Consider the following 18262-nt stretch of genomic DNA (forward strand, 5'->3'; position numbering starts at 1 on the left):
TTCAAGCATGGTGGTGGCTGCATCATGTTATGGGTATGCTTGTCATCAGCGAGGACTAGGGAGTTATTTTTAGAATAAAAAGAAACGGAATAGAGYTAAGCACAGGAAAAATCCTAGAGGAAAAACTGGTTCAGTCTGTTTTCCAACAGACACTGGGAGACAAATTCACATTTCAGCAGCATAATAACCTAAAACACAAGGCCAAATATACACTGGAGTTGCTTACTAAGATGACATTGAATGTTCCTGAGTTGCCTAGTTACAGTTCTGACTTAAATTGGCTTGAAAATCTACGGCAAGACTTGAAAATGGCTGTCTAGCACCTTGACAGTTTCAAGAATTWAAAAAATAATAATGTGCAAATATTATAAGATCCAGGTGTGCAAAGCTATTAGAGACTTACCCAGAAAGACTCACAGCTGTAATTGCTGCCAAAGATGACTCTAACATGTATTGACTCAGGGGTGTGAATACTATTTCATTTTCAATACATTTTCAAAAATTTCAAAAAACATGTTTCCACTTTGTCATTATGAGTTATTGTGTSTACATGTGTGAGAAAAAAACATATTTCATCCTTTTTGAATTCAGGCTATAACACAACAAAATGTGGAATATGTCAAGGGGTATGAATACCTTCTGAAAGCACTGTACAAGGGGAGGTGGTTGTGATCCATAAAACATAGCCACCCAAAAGAAAGAACTGAAGCTTACACCCAGCTAAGGGTCAGCTTTCTGGATACACGTACCCTGACCTGGAAGTAACAGCCTGTGATTTCACCCATAGAGAGGCAAATGGCAAGGTTTCTGAGGAGAAGCCACTCACGTTGCTCTGTGTGCGTATGTGACAGGGGTCTATTTATCGACTGAGAGTTGCATGTGATTGTGTTGCTGTGGAAAATGAACATCTGAACAGTGTAATTGGTGAACAGTGAAAGCTTTGTAGTAGAAATAAAAGCTTTCGTTTGAAGACAGCAGTGCCAAGAAAAGACTGCAGAGAAAACACAAAAGAATGTACATACAATTGTGATGATAGCTTGAAAACCATGACTTTTTGACCGTTATGTAAGAGCGCTTAACAAGTGCTTTTTCCTCTTACAACCGCAAAGAGCACTTCTATTGTGTTGATTAAACCGGAATTTAATTTTAGAGCCACATTTATATACTGTATGCTTACTGTGGCCATTGTTTTATATCCAATCACAGTTATTTCCCGGCTTATAACAGAGTAATTAGAAAAGGAATCATGTTGGAGGAAAAAAACGGAACTATGTCGTGTCTTTATTGCCTGAGAGCAAGGTTTACTCTTGTTTGTGTACATACAGTAATGAATGTTACWGTTAATTAKAGTGGAACGGTATTGAAGAAAACAGCCACAGTTTTATGCCATTTTCAGTCAACTGTTTCCATACATTACAAAGGAGGCATTACCCCCACCGACCAGTGTAGTTCTATTGTAATCTCTCTTAGCTGACTAAGCTCAAAATAACAATAACAATAACAATGACCATTATGCTATAGTCAAGATTATCTATATACTGTATATAAATAATTATATTCAAATTGCACATTGTGACGCATAAAAATATATGACATAAAAAAAGGGCAGTCAAATGGCTGCACCTGCTATTCGAGAGCCATCAGTATCGGGCCGCCATCTTAAAAGAAGAGATTAGAGAATGCTTTAGCTCACAGCTTACTGCCTTTTGGTAGGAAGTGACAAATGTGGCCAACACTTGAGCGATAGGCTGTGGCCGAATCGTGACATCTTGACGAACAACACTGTTTTTCAGAATTTGTCGTTTCTTAGCCGATGCCTTTTATTGATTTACTAATTGTTTGGGAGCTATAAAAGTGACGGCTGTTGTCATGAATAAATGATATGTGCCTGACATGAGTGCATTACTGAGGGAAACCTGCGAGGCCAGGCATTACTTCCTTAGAGACATAGCGGTTCTCTTCACAGCCCTGGGAAAGCATCATCCCCAGTAGTTTTCCAAGCCATTAATAATGAATCCTTTCTAACAGCAGCATTCAGGTTTAGATGGCTAGGACATCAGTGACAAGACTAAAATAACTACATTTAAAGCATGAGAAAAGCATATTTATGTATGGTAATTATTCCTTAAGGTATCCTTCTTTGCTGCTCTCTCCATTCTTGATTTCTTTATTCTCCCAATCTCGTTCTATTTCCTCCTGAGGGTGCAGGGGGGAGGGGGTAAAAAAAGAGAGATGGACGGAACACAGAACACTGCGTTCATTCCTTTCATAGCTACAGTGGTCAAAGGCAGGGAGAAACACRACATACTTTATTAATGCATTGCATTTTATCAAGCATACGTCTATGCCTACCTAAACAGAAAATGTTACATTGATCAACAAAAATAAACAGCTAATACAACACACATAAGATAAAGCTATTTGCCAAGCATATATGCTGTTAAACTAAAATATGGCAGAGTAGCATTGTGCACTCGCTTCCCTACTAGCATCTTAAGAAGGAGCAGTAAACCATGAAGTGACATTTAGAAAGATGAAATGTTCAGTGTTAGCATGTTAGGAGGGCTCTAGTGCTCTGAGGCAGGCTGGCAGCACAGCGAAGGGATGGGGCCAGGCAGGAGAATGCATCCCCTCTCTGAGGGGAGGTGCTGATTAAAGCCCCAGCCAGATGGACCGCAGCGGTCACCCTCAGAGCGTGGAGGTACCCCGACTGGGATCAAACACAGAGCAGGCCGCCCCACAGCCAACCACTACACCACCATGGCAGCACTCACCACTCATAGTGGCAACACAGACGCCAATAGCGACGAGGGGCAACACTGGTAATGACAAGGGGAGCAGGCAAAGTATTGTTGCGGTTGAATGTCATTTATCAAGTGGCAACACCTCTGTAATCCAAATGGACTGTAATCCAAAATCTCCTGCTGTGACTGAAACCCTCCGTGCCAGAATACATGTCAACCATGGAAACCCCTCTGTGCAATTTTACTGCTCTCTCATTTCTGTTAAAGGGTATGGGGGCCTCAGTCCTTGCTCGCAAACAAAGGTAGTTATATGTACATATGCTTATTCTACCATGGTATTTGTTTAATTATACTTCAGATGTAGGCKCCCTTGCTGGGTTCAGTATTTATGAAACACTTTCCTTTGGTGCAGCCACTGCTTCTAGGACCGCTATTGAATTGTAATAACTGTCTTATTACTGCATTTTGTGATAAAGGTGGCCATCTCTCCATACATATAGTATGTGGTTTTCTCCTGTCACATTCTGTTCCATAGACAGGAATAGCTTACGCAGTTGGATAAGCCATGCCACTTCTCAAATGCTCCATCTATATAAAATGGATTTGAGTTCAAGGGAATGACAAACGCCTKTGACAAATATAGCACAGCCTTGTCCTGAAGTCGCCATGAAGAATTAATGTCTTGTTGAGAAGTTTCTCTTAGGTGGTGACATGAGCATGAGTTGAAATGGCCGTGATTCATTTCCAATGACATGGAAAGATAGGTATTTACAGGAGAAATGTTTCTCCTGCAGTTTAAGGAGCTGAGTAAGGATTTGGCAGAATGCTTGTCAGTCATCTTAAACATCAAAGATAACARAAGCCAGTCCCGAGGGACAACTACTGCTGTCCTCGGCTAAATGCAGATTTGTAATTGAAGCCTGATGTCTCGGAGTAAGCAATGCTGAGTTTGTCACTCTGTATCAAGACAAAAGGTCTGACACCAATTTGTTGATTGTTATGGGTGGAGAATGGACTTAAGCCAGAGAAGTGATGATAATCAATCTGAGTTGCACGGCCAGGTGCTGCCAAAACTTCTATACAGGAAGTAAATGGATTGTTCAAGGGCAAATCAAAGAGAGCCAAATAAGCTCCTCCAAATAAGCTCCTGAGAAGACAAACCTGGGTGTCATAAAAAATAGTCTGTTTGTTTATGAAGGAGTCAGGGACATACTGTACTGGGATTTTCCCATGATAGGCTCAGTTCCATGGAAAGTGCATGATGAACATCATTTTTTGGAGGTCTCGCTTTCTCTGCCAGATCAGGCACAAATGGGCTATAAAAGCAAGCAGGGGATGACACTTCCAATCCGGTTAGTGCCCCTAATAGGAAATACAGAGGTGAGCTGGGAGAGGCGAGGCCTCCTGTTAACAAAGCTAAAATTATCTAACTACAGGCCCTGTGTGACATGCTAATCAATGGCCGTTGACCTTTCACTGACCTGKTTGTCTGGTGGTCATTCAAACAAACCATATTGTGAAAGTTACCATTTCATGACAGATAACTTTTTTATTGTTCAGTAAAATCAAAGGGAATTTCAGATAACTTAATACATATATTAATAAAAAATATATCAATCAGTGAAATGTAAAATATGGCACGGAGTAAAATACTGGCAGATGAGTCCATGGATGAATGTAACAACATCTGAAAAATCTATATTGTGTTTATTCAAAATACATGTTCGCAGAAGATTACATGTATATTTATTGAGTGTGACAAATTAAAACTTCTTAAAATGTTAACAGTTTTTTACACACTTTACACATTTCAGGTGACACCAACACTTTGCTACCTTTAAATAAACTTGTGATTATTCAGAGTGAAACATGAGAAGGGTGCGAATACACTGTATCTAACGGTTAGATTGCTCTGACTTAGATTAAGTTGATTCTATAAGACTGTCTGCTGCATATCTAGTTTCATACTAGCTACATACAGAATAGATATTATCTTACAATGTTGTTACATCTAAGTGTAATATCAAATTGTGTATTCGCATGTGTGTGAGAGAGAAAGACACAGAGCGAGACACAGCGAGAGAGAGAGAGAGAGAGAGAGATCACCCACACAGTGTGTATGTGTGCAGTCAGCAGTGGAAATCCTTAAAATTCTTAGTTGAAATTCAAGTCAGCATTAAGGACGGGTCTCAATTTTCATCAGCAGAAAAAAACATTCACTGGATGTTAATCCGTGGAGCGCTTTTGAGAGGGAGGGGTTTGGGATGAGTAGGGAGGGCACGAGAGAGCAGGCGCAGGCCATGACAATTAGCCAGATTCTGGTGTCAAAATTAGCAGGCTTTCAGCAGAGGCAGGAGCCATGCCGGTGGGGCTCTATAATTGGGGCTACAGCAATCGGTGCGTCAGGTCATAGGTACTTCAGGAGGGTGGGTGAGAGAGAGTGTCAGGACCTATCCAGACAGAGACAATCAATGAGATGGGCTTTACATTGCTGACTGCATYGTTGGCAATCCTCCTGGGTTAGAGCCAGTAAAGCTTTTCACTTGAAAAAGTTAAGAAAATAGCTATCATAGTCTTTAGTCAAAATACATTAGCCCGTATAAGGCTAAAGCTAAATTCCAAATTATTTTTATGCAATATTTTACAAAATCCCCCAAAACACACACAGTGTGTACGGAGAGCCAAAGCCCAYGGAGGCAAACCTTCCTGCCCAGCAACTCCAGTGACTAGTCCTGAAATCTCCCAGCAGGCAGCCAACCTCCCCATCTGACAACACAAGGCAGGAGAGAACCAAATGTAACACTGCTTTAAGACCCCATTCATTTTCATCACGTTCTATTCATTAAAAGAATATAGGAAAACAATTTGGTAAAAGAAAGCAAGTACAGAAGAGGATATGGATTGCTCAACTGAAATCCCATTAAGAAAACTCTATTGAAGTAATTGAGGATGTTGTCCATAGATAAGAATCTTCTGCTTCCTGGAACTCTCCTTAACTGCGTACCTATTAATCCAATAGCTAAAGTTGACTGCAATCAAAAAGGAAAATGATTGTTATTCATCTGTGTTATGTTCTATTATTTACAGCCAAKAATTAAAAGGTGGTAATAAAAACATGGTACCAGAGAGAATATTAAAGTCARTGAAGCAGAGAATTATTTCCCAAGCTTGCACAGAATGCAATGAATTCAAAAAGGTCAAGTCAGAATAATAAAAGTGATAGAAATAACAGGTCTGGTATTCACTGCAGGTTTCTAGACTGAGAAGCATTGTACCAGAACGCACCCCAAACAAAAGGCAGTTGGTATCTGTTGTTGTCCCTGGCAGTAAGGGGTGGAGAAAGATACCACACAGTATTAAAATAAATCCAGCAAACACATCCATTCGGGAAACACCCATGTCCTGTTGATTCCTAATTGAGGTTGGCGATGCTTTAGCCGTGGCTTTAACACTCATTAGTATTTCAAGCACATTGGTGTGCATGGCTTTAATACTCAGTGAGGTGGAGGGGCCAGAGGTGTAGTGGAGAGATTGGAGAGCTTCAAAACTCAGTCTCTTGCTTTTTTATTTAATGCATGCAACTGTGGGCAAATGATGTGCCCTGTGAAAGCTGACCAATGCATTGGTCTCTTCTCAATGTCATTATGCTAGTGTACATGTACAAATATAAATACAGTGCAAACATATACCTTGCAGATATACTGCACTGAATGTAAAGCATTCATTCATAAAGAAAATACATACATTGTTACATCCGTACWATAGGCACASTTTACATATTGAGAAATGAACAGCTGAGTCATTCCGAGCCCACGTCCACACCAAAAAAACTCCTGAAAATGTTTGGGGCAAATTTTGGATTAGTTGAACAGTGCTGCAGTGTTTTGTAGGCTGTCAAGAGCACTGTGGGACTTCCTATCAGTGCTCGTTCAGCTGGAGGTTAATGGACTTACTCAAGTTAGTCTGCCTGCCATGAGAGCCTCCTCCTAATTGAATAAAAACCAGCATGTGAACGAGAGGACCAGCTATATGTCTCTCTGTCTCTGATGTCTGGAATAAAACAATGTACTGTAATGACGCAGTGTTGAACAATGGATAAAATAGGCTTACTGCTGCTAGGCACATGCTGTAACAAAACATTGGGCMGTAGCAAAACAACCAAAGCAAAGAGTAATATATTGTGTCATGACAACTAAGTAAATTAGAGTATGCAGGTGCTCGCTCTCCTTGTCGCAGGTGCTTGCTCTCCTTGTCTCTGTGAGTCTGGGGCCAGCTAGTGTATATCTGCTTCATATGTTATGGCCTCTCTGGTCACTGCTGCTCTCTCATACCCAAAGCTATTCTAATCAAAACAGACTTGCCCCAAGGGGATGTGGCTGCTAGGTTTCAAAATATATAAGGTATATGAGATACTGTAAAATATGCATTATTGCATCTAAAATACTGTATGAAAGAAGCATTGTTATTTTAACATTGTAAAGATCCTAACAATTGTTTTGAATTATTGTATTCTTCGAATYACACCGCTGTGTGTTGGAGGCAAAATCAAATGCATTTATGGAGACAAAGGCGGCATTGTAGGTCAGCTGGCATTACTGAAGTTCATGTTTATGAGATGTGGCATGCCTTAGCTTGTGCAGGGTACAATTGAGAGGACTGCAGTAGTAGGCTTATAGGTATGGGATGTTATGCATCTCTTCCTRTACAGGTACAAAAGACCCCCCACCAGAGCTCTACAACCACAGCGCTGAAATGGGYTTTTGTCGGAGGATGGAGCTGAGGGGCCTCATGTTAATTATTTATGATGCTTGCGTGCAGCTGTGAAGGGGAGCGGGGAGCACAGGTGATTGAAGCTCAMAGAAAAGACAGGAGGGAGCGGGGTAGAGTGGAGAGATGGGTGATGAACAACATCATCACCAACATCAAAAGGGCAGAGAGACTACTGTGCAATGTCACGAAGAGGAAAAATTAAGCTACTTCTCTATACAATGATGATGGTGGTATGTCTCCATCCATGTAGGCTACAATACCTCGTCACACCGTATGTGGTAGTGCGAGCTGGTTATTGGTTATCTTGCTCTATGTTACAGTTGTCAATTATATTTGTCTTCGCTTGGTGATTTGGAGGTCAAATCAACACTGTCGATGCTGTAGTGCATAATATCAATCGCACCTTACGTTGGTAGATTCKCCCCCCGTCGTTCCCTTCTCGCTCTAGCCCTCCTCCAACACTCATCCACTAGCGCACCACCCCTTCCTTGCTCTATCGCAGCCAATGAGATTCTACACCCGACAGACTGAATAACCCATAAATCGGTTGTAGGAAAAAGAGCTGCTTGCACTAGCTGTTTCGTTTCAGTGAAGACTTATCCTTTTAGTTTTTTCTTTTTCTTTTTTTATGACCGTTTATTTCCTCCGACGATCCCGAAGAGAAACAACGAGATTTCCACCCACGGCTCTCAGCCTCCGACACGCGGCAAACTCATTCATCCACTCACACGCGCCTTATCTATCCGATTGTCCTTGGGACCACGCGCTCCCCGCACGAGGATCGACTCTTGATAGCAACCGATTTTATTTAACCACAGGAAGACTAAGCACTTGCATCTCYCCTTTCGCTTTATCCTGCTCAACCCTAAACAAGAATGGTCATGGTGAGTAGGGAACAATTTAGCCTATGCTAAGCGCATCTGTCTTATAGGCTCTATCTAGCTAAGGTTATTATTTGTCTACATTTTATAAACTGCTTTGTGTCACCACCTACATTATTGCACCTCCGCRGCAGTAGCTTCTAGCCAGGTGATAAACTTCGGTTTGCGTTTTAATCCGTAGCGAGCTATCCCATTTTTTGGCGCTTTGTTGTTCATAGTCGTGATGCTCCTGCAGGTGTGTGTGTCCGTGCGTCGGTACATCTGTGTGTGAAATGTACATTTTTGATGTGAGTATTTCATATCAGTAGCCCGTGTCTGATAARCCAAGCCCAGCTTAGTAATTAGTAAACATGTGTGGGTGAATTTGTGATTATGTGGGTGAACTGCAAAATAAATTGCGTTTTGTAAATTATCTAAGTTAACTGGATTTTCCTTTGAATAAGCAAGATACAAATATGAGCATGTATCAATGTATATAACTAGTGTATATTTGCAGGCTTTAACATGCATGCAGTAATAGCAAATGTATATACATAGTGCTGTTCAGGCATCCTGTAGTGCCTGAGGGTAGAATCCAGGGGCGTAGGAACGGGTGGGCCTGGGTTATTTCATGAGCTGAAATAAAAGATCCCAGAAATTTTCCATATACACATAAGTGTATTTCTCTCAAATTTTGTGCACAAATTTGTTTACATCCCTGTTAGTGAGCATATCTCCTTTGCCAAGATAATCTATCTACCTGACAGGTGTGACTTATCAAGAAGCTGATTTAACAGCATGTTCATTACACATTACATTACACCTTGTGCTGGGGACAATAAAAGACCCCTCTAAAAGCTGCAGTTTTGTCACACAACACGATGCCACAGATGTCTCAAGTTTTGAGGGAATGTGCAATTGGCATGCTGACTGCAGGATTGTCCACCAGAGCTGTTGCCAGAAAATGGAATGTTAATTTCTCTACCATAAGATGCCTCCAACGTTGTTTTGAGAGAATTTGGCCTTAMGTYCAACCGGCCTCACAACCTCAGACAACGTGTAACCACGCCAGCCTATSTCCTCCACATYCRACTTCTTCACCAGCAGGATCATCTGAGACCAGCCACCCAATGAAACTGAGGAGTATTTCTGTCTGTAATAAAGCCCTTTTGTGGGGAAAAACTCATTCTGATTGGCAGGTCCTGGCTCCCAAGTGGGTGAGCCTATGYCCTCCCAGACCCTCCCATGGCTGCACCCCTGCCCAGTCATGTGAAACCCATAGATTTGGGCCTATTTCAATTTCCTTATGTGAACTGTAACTCAGTAAAATTGTTGTTTATATTTTTGTTCAGTATATTTCAGTCCAAGTCAAACACTGKCCTAAACATGCATACAACATCAGATAGAATTCATAGCAAGCCGCACCAATGTGTTGGAGGAAACACCATACACCTGGCGACCGTGYCAGCACACATTGCACCCAGCTGGAGTCACTAGTGCATGATGGGACAAGAACATGGACTTGAACCAGGATCTCTAGTGACACAGCTAGCACTACMATGCAGTGCCTTAGACCACTGYGCCACTCGGGAGGCCCCTTGTTTTGCCCATTCTAACATTCAATTGAACAGTAACTGAATGCCTCRAATGCCTTTCTGCCTGCTTTATATAGCAGTAGGAGCAAACCATTTTTGTGAATGGAGTGGTGTACCTATTAAAACTGTGTATATTGACAATAATAATAATATCACATTTTATTTGGCAATGCCTTTCAGGGGACATCTTACATACAATCTAGTGCTGTATATAAAATATATTGAATTTAGGCCTATGCAATGCATTTGAATTATGCTTGATTATATGCTGGGGGGAAAAACATAAAAAAAAAAAATCTTATCATTTTCAAAATAATGGGTGGGTTCTGGCACATGTCACTTCGCACTGATACCAKGTGCAGTAAACTGTAGCTATCGCTGTGTAGGCTAGGCTACAGTGTGTAGGCTACTCACCTTTAGCTAGCTAGCTAAGACAGACTAGCCAGCTTGGCTAGCAAAAACTTGATGGCCAAACAAAGCTCTGTAAAAAAATGTCAAGAGACCGTGTATAGAAGAGGATGTTGGAGCATTTGCCAAGTTTTCGCCATAAAGGGCCTCCAGTCCCCCTCTATATCAGTCATTKCTGCTTGCTGCTGGTGATTCTCTGATCCACCTCTACGCAGACGACACAATTCTGTATACTTCTGTCCCTTCTTTGGACACTGTGTTAACTAACCTCCAGACGAGCTTCAATGCCATACAACTCTCCTTCCGTGGCCTCCAACTGCTCTTAAATACAAGCAAAATTAAATGCATGCTCTTCAACCGATCGCTGCCTGCACCTGCCCGCCCGTCCAGCATCACTACTCTGGACGGTTCTGACTTAGAATATGTGGACAGCTACAAATACCTAGGTGTCTGGTTAGACTGTAAACGCTCCTTCCAGACTCACATCTCCAATCCAAAATCAAATCTAGAATCGGCTTCCTATTTCGCAACAAAGCATCCTTCACTCATGCTGCCAAACATACCCTAGTAAAACTGACTATCCTACCGATCCTTGACTTCGGCGATGTCATTTACAAAATAGCCTCCAACACTCTACTCAGCAAATTGGATGCAGTMTATCACAGTGCCATCCGTTTTGTCACCAAAGCCCCATATACTACCCACCACTGCGACCTGTATGCTCTCGTTGGCTGGCCCTCGCTTCATATCCGTTGCCAAACCCACTGGCTCCAGGCCATCTTTAAGTCGTTGCTAGGTAAAGCCCCGCCTTATCTCAGCTCACTGGTCACCATAGCAGCACCCACCCGCAGCACGCGCTCCAAGCAGGTATATTTCACTGGTCACTCCCAAAGCCAATTCCTCCTTCGGCCGCCTTTCCTTTCAGTTCTCTGCTGCCAAWGACTRGAACGAACTGCAAAAATCACTGAAGCTGGAGACTCATATCTTCTTCACTAGCTTTAAGCACCAGCTGTCAGAGCAGCTCACAGATCACTGCACCTGTACATAGCCAATCTGTAAATACCTCATCACCATATTATTTATTTTATTTATTTTGCTCCTTTGCACCCCAGTACCGCTACTTGCACACTCATCTTCTGCACATCTATCACCCCAGTGTTTAATTTGCCATACTGTAATAATTTCACCACTATGGCCTATTTATTGCCTCACCCCCCTTATCCTACCTCATTTGCACACAATGTATATAGACTTTCTCTATTGTATTATTGACTGTGTGTTTGTTTATTCCATGTGTAACTCCGTGTMGTTGTTTGTGTCGCACTGCTTTGCTTTATCTTGGCCAGGTCGCAGTTGTAAATTAGAACTTGTTCTCAACTAGCCTACCWGGTTAAATAAAGGTGAAATAAAAAKAAATAAAATAAAATAGATTGCATTGATCTAATCGAGGGCCTTAAAGACAGTTTCAGTACATTCAGAGACAATGATCAACATTACAACACTGTTTTTATTCAACACTTTTAGAAATCATGAAAAACGCTTCTCCACTTCGACTCGCACTCTCTCCCACCCTCCGATGAGACKTCACCATCAGTCYAGTGAAATAAAAAAACGAGTTATTTCAATTTATGCTCCGGTGTACCTCGCAAGTAATTGGCTACAACAACAGACCTATTACCAGTGCTATCGTGTAGCCTAGCTTGAGACTCGAGTTTTGAAATGTAAGGGACTCCACGTTATTTATAATAAGGGGAAGGCCTACATGGAGAAAATCATACCTCTCTTATTATATAGGAAAATGCATGAAACAATAGTTATTTCKCGTACTTTTTTGGATGAATTGGAAGTAGAACTTTACCCTGTGTTCCCCGCCCATGCACTATAGTTCGACCCTATATGCTATTGATAATGTAGTTGATATCACACAATCTATTGTAGGAGCACTTGATCTCCCGCACCCAGCAGAGAATTGCACTCGGCTTGCATTTGGACTCATAAGGTGATCTCGACTAGAAAGGTTGGTGACCACTGTTSTTGTCTATATAGGCTGTGGATGCCTATTGTGATCATTACTGTTATATTAGGGCATTATGTTCTAGTCTTATAGTCTATTAATAAAATAAAATACAATTTTTTTTATTTTTTGTAGGTTTATGTGAGTCGAATGTTAAATAAAAGAGTTGTGGATTTACGTAGGCCTACACGACTATTTGATCTATAATGCGAAATCACATGTTAGATGGTTTGTTGTGTGTAGTCAATTACAGTAGGGTATAGGGTAGGTTATGCTTTTTTGATCGTTTAATGATGATTTGAGTGCCCAAATTTTTGCCCGCCTACATTTTTTCTGGCCCTGCCTTCAACGGATTTCTGCTGCGCCACTGGCACAATCACTCTTTGCACTCAATCAAGCAAAGATCTTTGCTGGTACCAAAAAGCTTTTCTTGGTACCAAAAAGCTTTTCATTGCCAAGCGCTCCTTGAATCGGCGAGGTTGMCAGAGTGAAGATGTTAACTTTGTGGAGGAGACTGCTGGACAGACAGGCGCAGGAGCCAGTGAGAAAGCTGCAACACACCCTTCCAGAGAGAGGGGAGYTCTGACCTCACAGATGAGGAGGAGACAGGGGAGGGGACTGCAGCCCAAAGCTCACGCTGAAGCCTTTTGCATTCTCACCCAGCGTCTCTGGAAGAAGGGAATGCCTGCTTTCACAAGCCGCCTACTGTCTAACCACCACTAAGAGAGAAAGAACGAAAAAGAGAGCTCCAAGTCAGGGGGAAATTTGTTCAGGCGCTGGGGAGAGAAAACGTCTGCCGGCTCACAAATGGAGTGGAATGGGTTTAAAATGGTAAGGAGGCTGCAGCTTGCCAGCCGCTCATTGTGCCCTTGCATCCATCCGACAGCCTGCAGCAGTAGCAGTAGCACCATGCCTCACTCAGTGTGCCTTCCTTCCCTAACAGTTAATGGGGTGTTGTTCATCCAGTTTTGGGAAAAGGCGATGGGTATCGGTTTGCACAAGTCTTAGATAACTGTTCATGATACCTGCACACAGCAAATGTACAGTACATTGTGTGGTTTTAAGTCTGATATTTTTCTTGCATTAAATCTCTTTATCATGTTGTGCATTGTAAATAGTAGATAATACTTGTTATATTTATGTATTTATACAAAGCATTATAGTGCACATTTTGGTCGGTTTTATTTTTGTAATGTTTGACAGTGTATATAATGTAGGACTACAGTCGTGAGCTTGCATTTGTGAATTTGTAGTGTACCAGAGAGAAATAGAGTGTGTGTGTGTGTGAGTGGCTCTGTAATGCGCATGCCTGCACTGGTGTACATTTCCCTTCACTTGGACAGGTTTTCGCCTGTGTCTCCTCTGCTTCTGCCTCTGATGCTGCTGGTAGCGCTTGTCTGTGCTGCATGGTGGATGTGTTTGTTTGTGTATCCATTGTTGACAAAAGACTCAGAGTGACTGCCTCCCCAGGCTGTTCCTCAACTGGTTGGAGGCAGTGCCTGCCAGGGACTCAGTTTAATTCCCATCCATCCTAAACAACATGGCAGGGCTGACTAACTTTTATTTAACCTATCTTTCTGCATACACAAAGAGGCTATCTTCCCTGATCTCTAAATTCCCGTATCCATATCAAACTTTCTCTTATTGTATGCTGTTAATAATAAGTTTCATAAAATGTTAAAATGGCATGATACTGATTTTAAAATGTTGTCCCTATCATAAAGGGAATTTGCCAGCTTCTGTATTAGCATCTTGAATGTGGGAAGCATTATTCATTTTTGGAAGTGAATATTTGATTGTTTGTGTGTGGGCTATTCCCGTGCAATCAAAATGCTAATTGAAAAGAACGCAATTCCCAACCATGGTGACAGTGATAGCATCCTGTCTCCCTAACTGCTCGCTGTAGCGTATTGATGGAGGGACATGCCAGTAACTCAGTGCTAAAGGAGGCGGAGGCGTTGGGAGGGAGAGAAGGAAGGATAGAGAGAGATAGGGGGAGATATCCAGTGTTTATGGTGTGGAACTGAGCATGCTCCTCATTGAGCAGCACCCTGCTGTCTGTCAGTGGGGCTCAAGCACTGGGCAGTGTCACCACAGTCAGAGCTAGACTACTACTGTCCTCCAGCAGAGCTACAACACCCACAGTGCAGTCTCTACTGTTCAGCACCAAGCTTATATATCAATGCTAATAAGTCGAGTTGATCAGATTAATATGAAGTAGGGTTTTGTGAGCAGGTGTGTGGCATGGCACAGAGGGGCGTAGGCAGTGCTCAAATTGAGGGGGTATGCCTTGTTAGGGGGGAAAAAGGTCAAAAGCGATATATAACGGCGCTTTAGGATAGAAACAAGCTGTACGTTCCACGAGAAAGACGCGACTCCGATGCACATTTTTAATTCGTCTCTATGGCATTATGAGGCTGAGTTACGGCCTTCTAAAGAAAAATAAATAAATCATAATAATACTTTGGAAGTGGTACGCGCCATTTGGAGGGTTTCGGGGAGTGGAACATCAGCTATATGAAAGATACCACTTGGAAATGAGACAGCATACGAAGCTCAACAGGACTTTATTCTGAGTTAGGCAACCACCATCTCAATTAGTTCACGTGACAAACAGGAATTTATAGACACACTCATGAACATCCAATTCCCATCCTTACAGAAGTTATCTAATGTGTGACTGACTCTATTGCTATCAATTGAAAATATTTGTAACTAACATGATTAAATTACATATTTGACATATTTGTTAGTGAAATAACATTTGTGAAAATAGTCTAAGCTTTATTTTCCCTATCCATATTATATTAAATATTATATGTAATTATAATTAAATTGCCTATGCAAAAGATGTCATGAGTCATGTTACACTATGTAGAATTGCAGGAAATTTGCTTCAAAACAACAAACAATCTCTAGGRCCCTGAATTAAACAAAACCCACTTTTGGTAGTATATTTAACGTATCTCAATGAACAATAATAAAAACAAATAGGCCCAAATACAGAATCCGTTCAGTATTTTTGCCTCCAACCTTGACCAACTCACATTTTCCACATATCTGTTGAACTTATTTAATCTTTCACATTAGCTAATACAAGTCACTAGAACAATTCTCATTCSTTACAATTGGCAAAAATACAGAGAAATAATTAGTGTGCTTTTGTCAGCAAAAACACTAATGTTATTCTCTGTATGTCTTCTATTATTCAATTTCTTCCGTTTGCCAGTGCAACTGCTTGTTTTATGTCTTGAACAGTGTTGTAAGTCATAAAAATTAGAAAATACTGTTGAAATGCATTAAGTATCTGGTTTTGTACTTTTAGTGCTTCAAACCAAGTCGTCAAGTTTTTAATGTTGTGATCTGTGATTTAATTTTATCTTAATTCCACCCTGCTCTTAGGCTTGCTTAGGCCGAAGCCCCCCCCCCCCCTCCCCCCATACATAGCATACCCCTTGTTAACTTTGCTGACCTTCGATTGGGAGAACTGGGGTAGAGAGGTGAGAAAAGAGCTGTGGGGAGTGTGATCCTGAAGGTGGGAGAGTTTGCGCTTGACTGTACGGTGCTAACACACACAGTGGCGTGTCAACAGGGCTCTCAGATTCTGAGTGAGAGAGAGGGTAAAGAATATTTTATAAAAACAGGTTGTGTTCTCTTCGGTTAGGTGTCCATTGTCGTGAAGAGATGTCATTATAAAACTGACCTGTATTACCTCAAGTTCAGTCAAAGATAGGATCTAGGCGAGGCACGGTCCACCTGGAAGAAATAATGATTTATACCTGAATCAAGTTATGGTTGAAGGAGATATACGTGTGGGTGTTAGAAGAGTATTAAAGCTTGTAGAGGGTCAGCCGAACAACAGTGGAGATGATTTGTGGTGATTAAATTAGCTTCCCTTGCTCCGCCTTAGAATCTTTGCTCTTGAGAATACTGTACGACAATTAAACATGAACAGGCAAAGTTCAACTCGCTGAGTGCTGTTTCCATCTATCCAATCAGGTATTAAATATCATGGTTACCGTTGTTACATGTGTAAAACAAATATTTGAAAGGATTACATGATAGTTACATGATAAACAGTAAATAACAAACTGCTAAACCATTTCAAATATCTGTTTTGTCATGGCTGTCTGTTAGTTCATGTAATTCTTTTCTCCTATGCTTTGCTGATGCAGTTGTTCATAGAGCTAAGATCAAGTAAAACTGACAAGTGTACAGATGTAGATGGACATTGCAAATTAGAGCCAGACCCCTTTTCTGCAGTCAAATGACCAAATCGCCCTCTAGTGGCCTCATGGGTGGAATGTTATTCATATTTTTCATAATATCATAGTTAATCAATATTATTTTAAAACAACAGCCGAATTGCCGGTGTTTCTATGTCAAACGGTTTTGTTATGTTTCAGTCTTCTGTGATGTATATTAAGTGTAATATTTGGATGCATTACTCAAAATGTAATACATTTCAAATCTATATCTGACATGGTACAGGAGTCTTCTTTTTTAAGCCTATAATCATGTGTGTGAGGTGCATACTTTTGTTTCAAAGTGGGTTGTTTAAGACTACCAATAAACACTCTGTGTGACCCTGATTTAGCCCACTGCAGTAAAATGTTACTATTAGTCAAATTAAGAGAGGAGTAAAATGGACAGTGAAATACTTCTCCATTACTCCACAGGGCAGTTTCTTTCTACCCATCTGTAGTCAATACATGATATCAATGTTCAGTACCATGCCTATCATAGAGGCATCTAACCATTAATTACAGTAATATAACTGACCCCATGCCTCGCCCTTACATAGCAACTGAATCGTACCGTAGAACCGTTGAATAGCCAGATGTGGACAAATCACCYATAAACGCCCTGCAGCTCTCCAATGTTTTGTGTGAGATGGTATGGTGTTGTTGCTGTTGACATGCTGAGGTGCCTCTGGGAGAGGACTTGGACTGAGTCTCCAGTCCCTGAGCAGCGTGGGTAATTAGTCACAGCTGTGGATGGACATTCACATGCAACTCCCAGCTGAAATGACACGCTCATGTTTGTGTCCACTCAATCGTCTCATGCTATCTATCTGCTGCCTGCCTGCTTCTGGTCAGGCGTAGTCACTAACATGGGAGTATCTGAATCAAAGTGACGGTTGTTAGATAATTGCATGTTTAGATTATTTATGCCCTGAAGGGGATCTATAGTAAGTCAGTTGGAGTGAGATTTAAAGTCGGATGATAAGTCACATATATATGTATGCAAGTAGAAAATTAGCTTTGTAAAGTAGATTTGCATTTCAACTTCCAACTTATGCCATAAATGTCGCTTATGTATAATTGATTTAAAAAATCAGTTTGTTTTATTGATAATACTATGAATTTGAAAGCAGTGAAATAAGTGTGTYCCTATAAATGTTTTGGCGGTATTAWTAATACTAATGTAATAGCAAAAAACACACAAACATTTTCTAGTGAATGTATTTCCTCCTTTTCAACATACCTTAGCCTATACCCAAAACAGCAAGAAGTAATGAGCTAATGCCTATTTGAATAAGCCGCTCTGAACCATTGTCTCAATTATATGGCTTCGTYCTTAAAAATGCCTTTTGTTTGAAGACTAAACATACATGAATATCAAGAAAACGGTTTCTTAAAAAATGTAATAGGCTTCCACAGAGGCGAAGGAATTCAGCTGTGAGGGGGAAAATGCTTTAATAATACAAGCCTAATTCCTTTGGCGGAAATTCAAATTGCCACAGACAGACAAYAATCAGCTGCAAATTCTTAGCGCACACAGGGTCATGTTCTTGTTGTTTTTTTGCTCCTGCTTTTCTGAGTAAATATTCTAAAGAAAAATCAGGGAATATATATTCATATATCCTAT

General features: G+C 41.1%; 1 protein-coding gene across 10 annotated transcripts in view; it reads left to right on the plus strand.

The window, feature by feature from the left end:
* Nucleotides 1-18262, plus strand: part of LOC111972198 (ELAV-like protein 4) — a 93239-nt gene that overhangs the window by 5604 nt on the left and 69373 nt on the right. Inside the window, exon 1 of one of the 10 annotated variants that reach the window (XM_070446160.1) lies at nucleotides 8006-8398. The exons of 7 other annotated variants lie outside the window; for them this stretch is intronic. In XM_070446160.1, the coding sequence (XP_070302261.1) occupies nucleotides 8390-8398 (9 nt within the window). In that variant the 5' untranslated portion in view covers nucleotides 8006-8389. Of the gene's footprint in view, nucleotides 1-8005; nucleotides 8399-13096; nucleotides 13223-18262 lie in introns of those variants that run through there. 2 more of the 10 variants (XM_070446158.1, XM_070446157.1) reach the window with 2 other exon arrangements.

The sequence above is a fragment of the Salvelinus sp. IW2-2015 genome, linkage group LG13 (genome assembly GCF_002910315.2).
Source record: "Salvelinus sp. IW2-2015 linkage group LG13, ASM291031v2, whole genome shotgun sequence".
NCBI classification, from domain to species: domain Eukaryota; kingdom Metazoa; phylum Chordata; class Actinopteri; order Salmoniformes; family Salmonidae; genus Salvelinus; species Salvelinus sp. IW2-2015.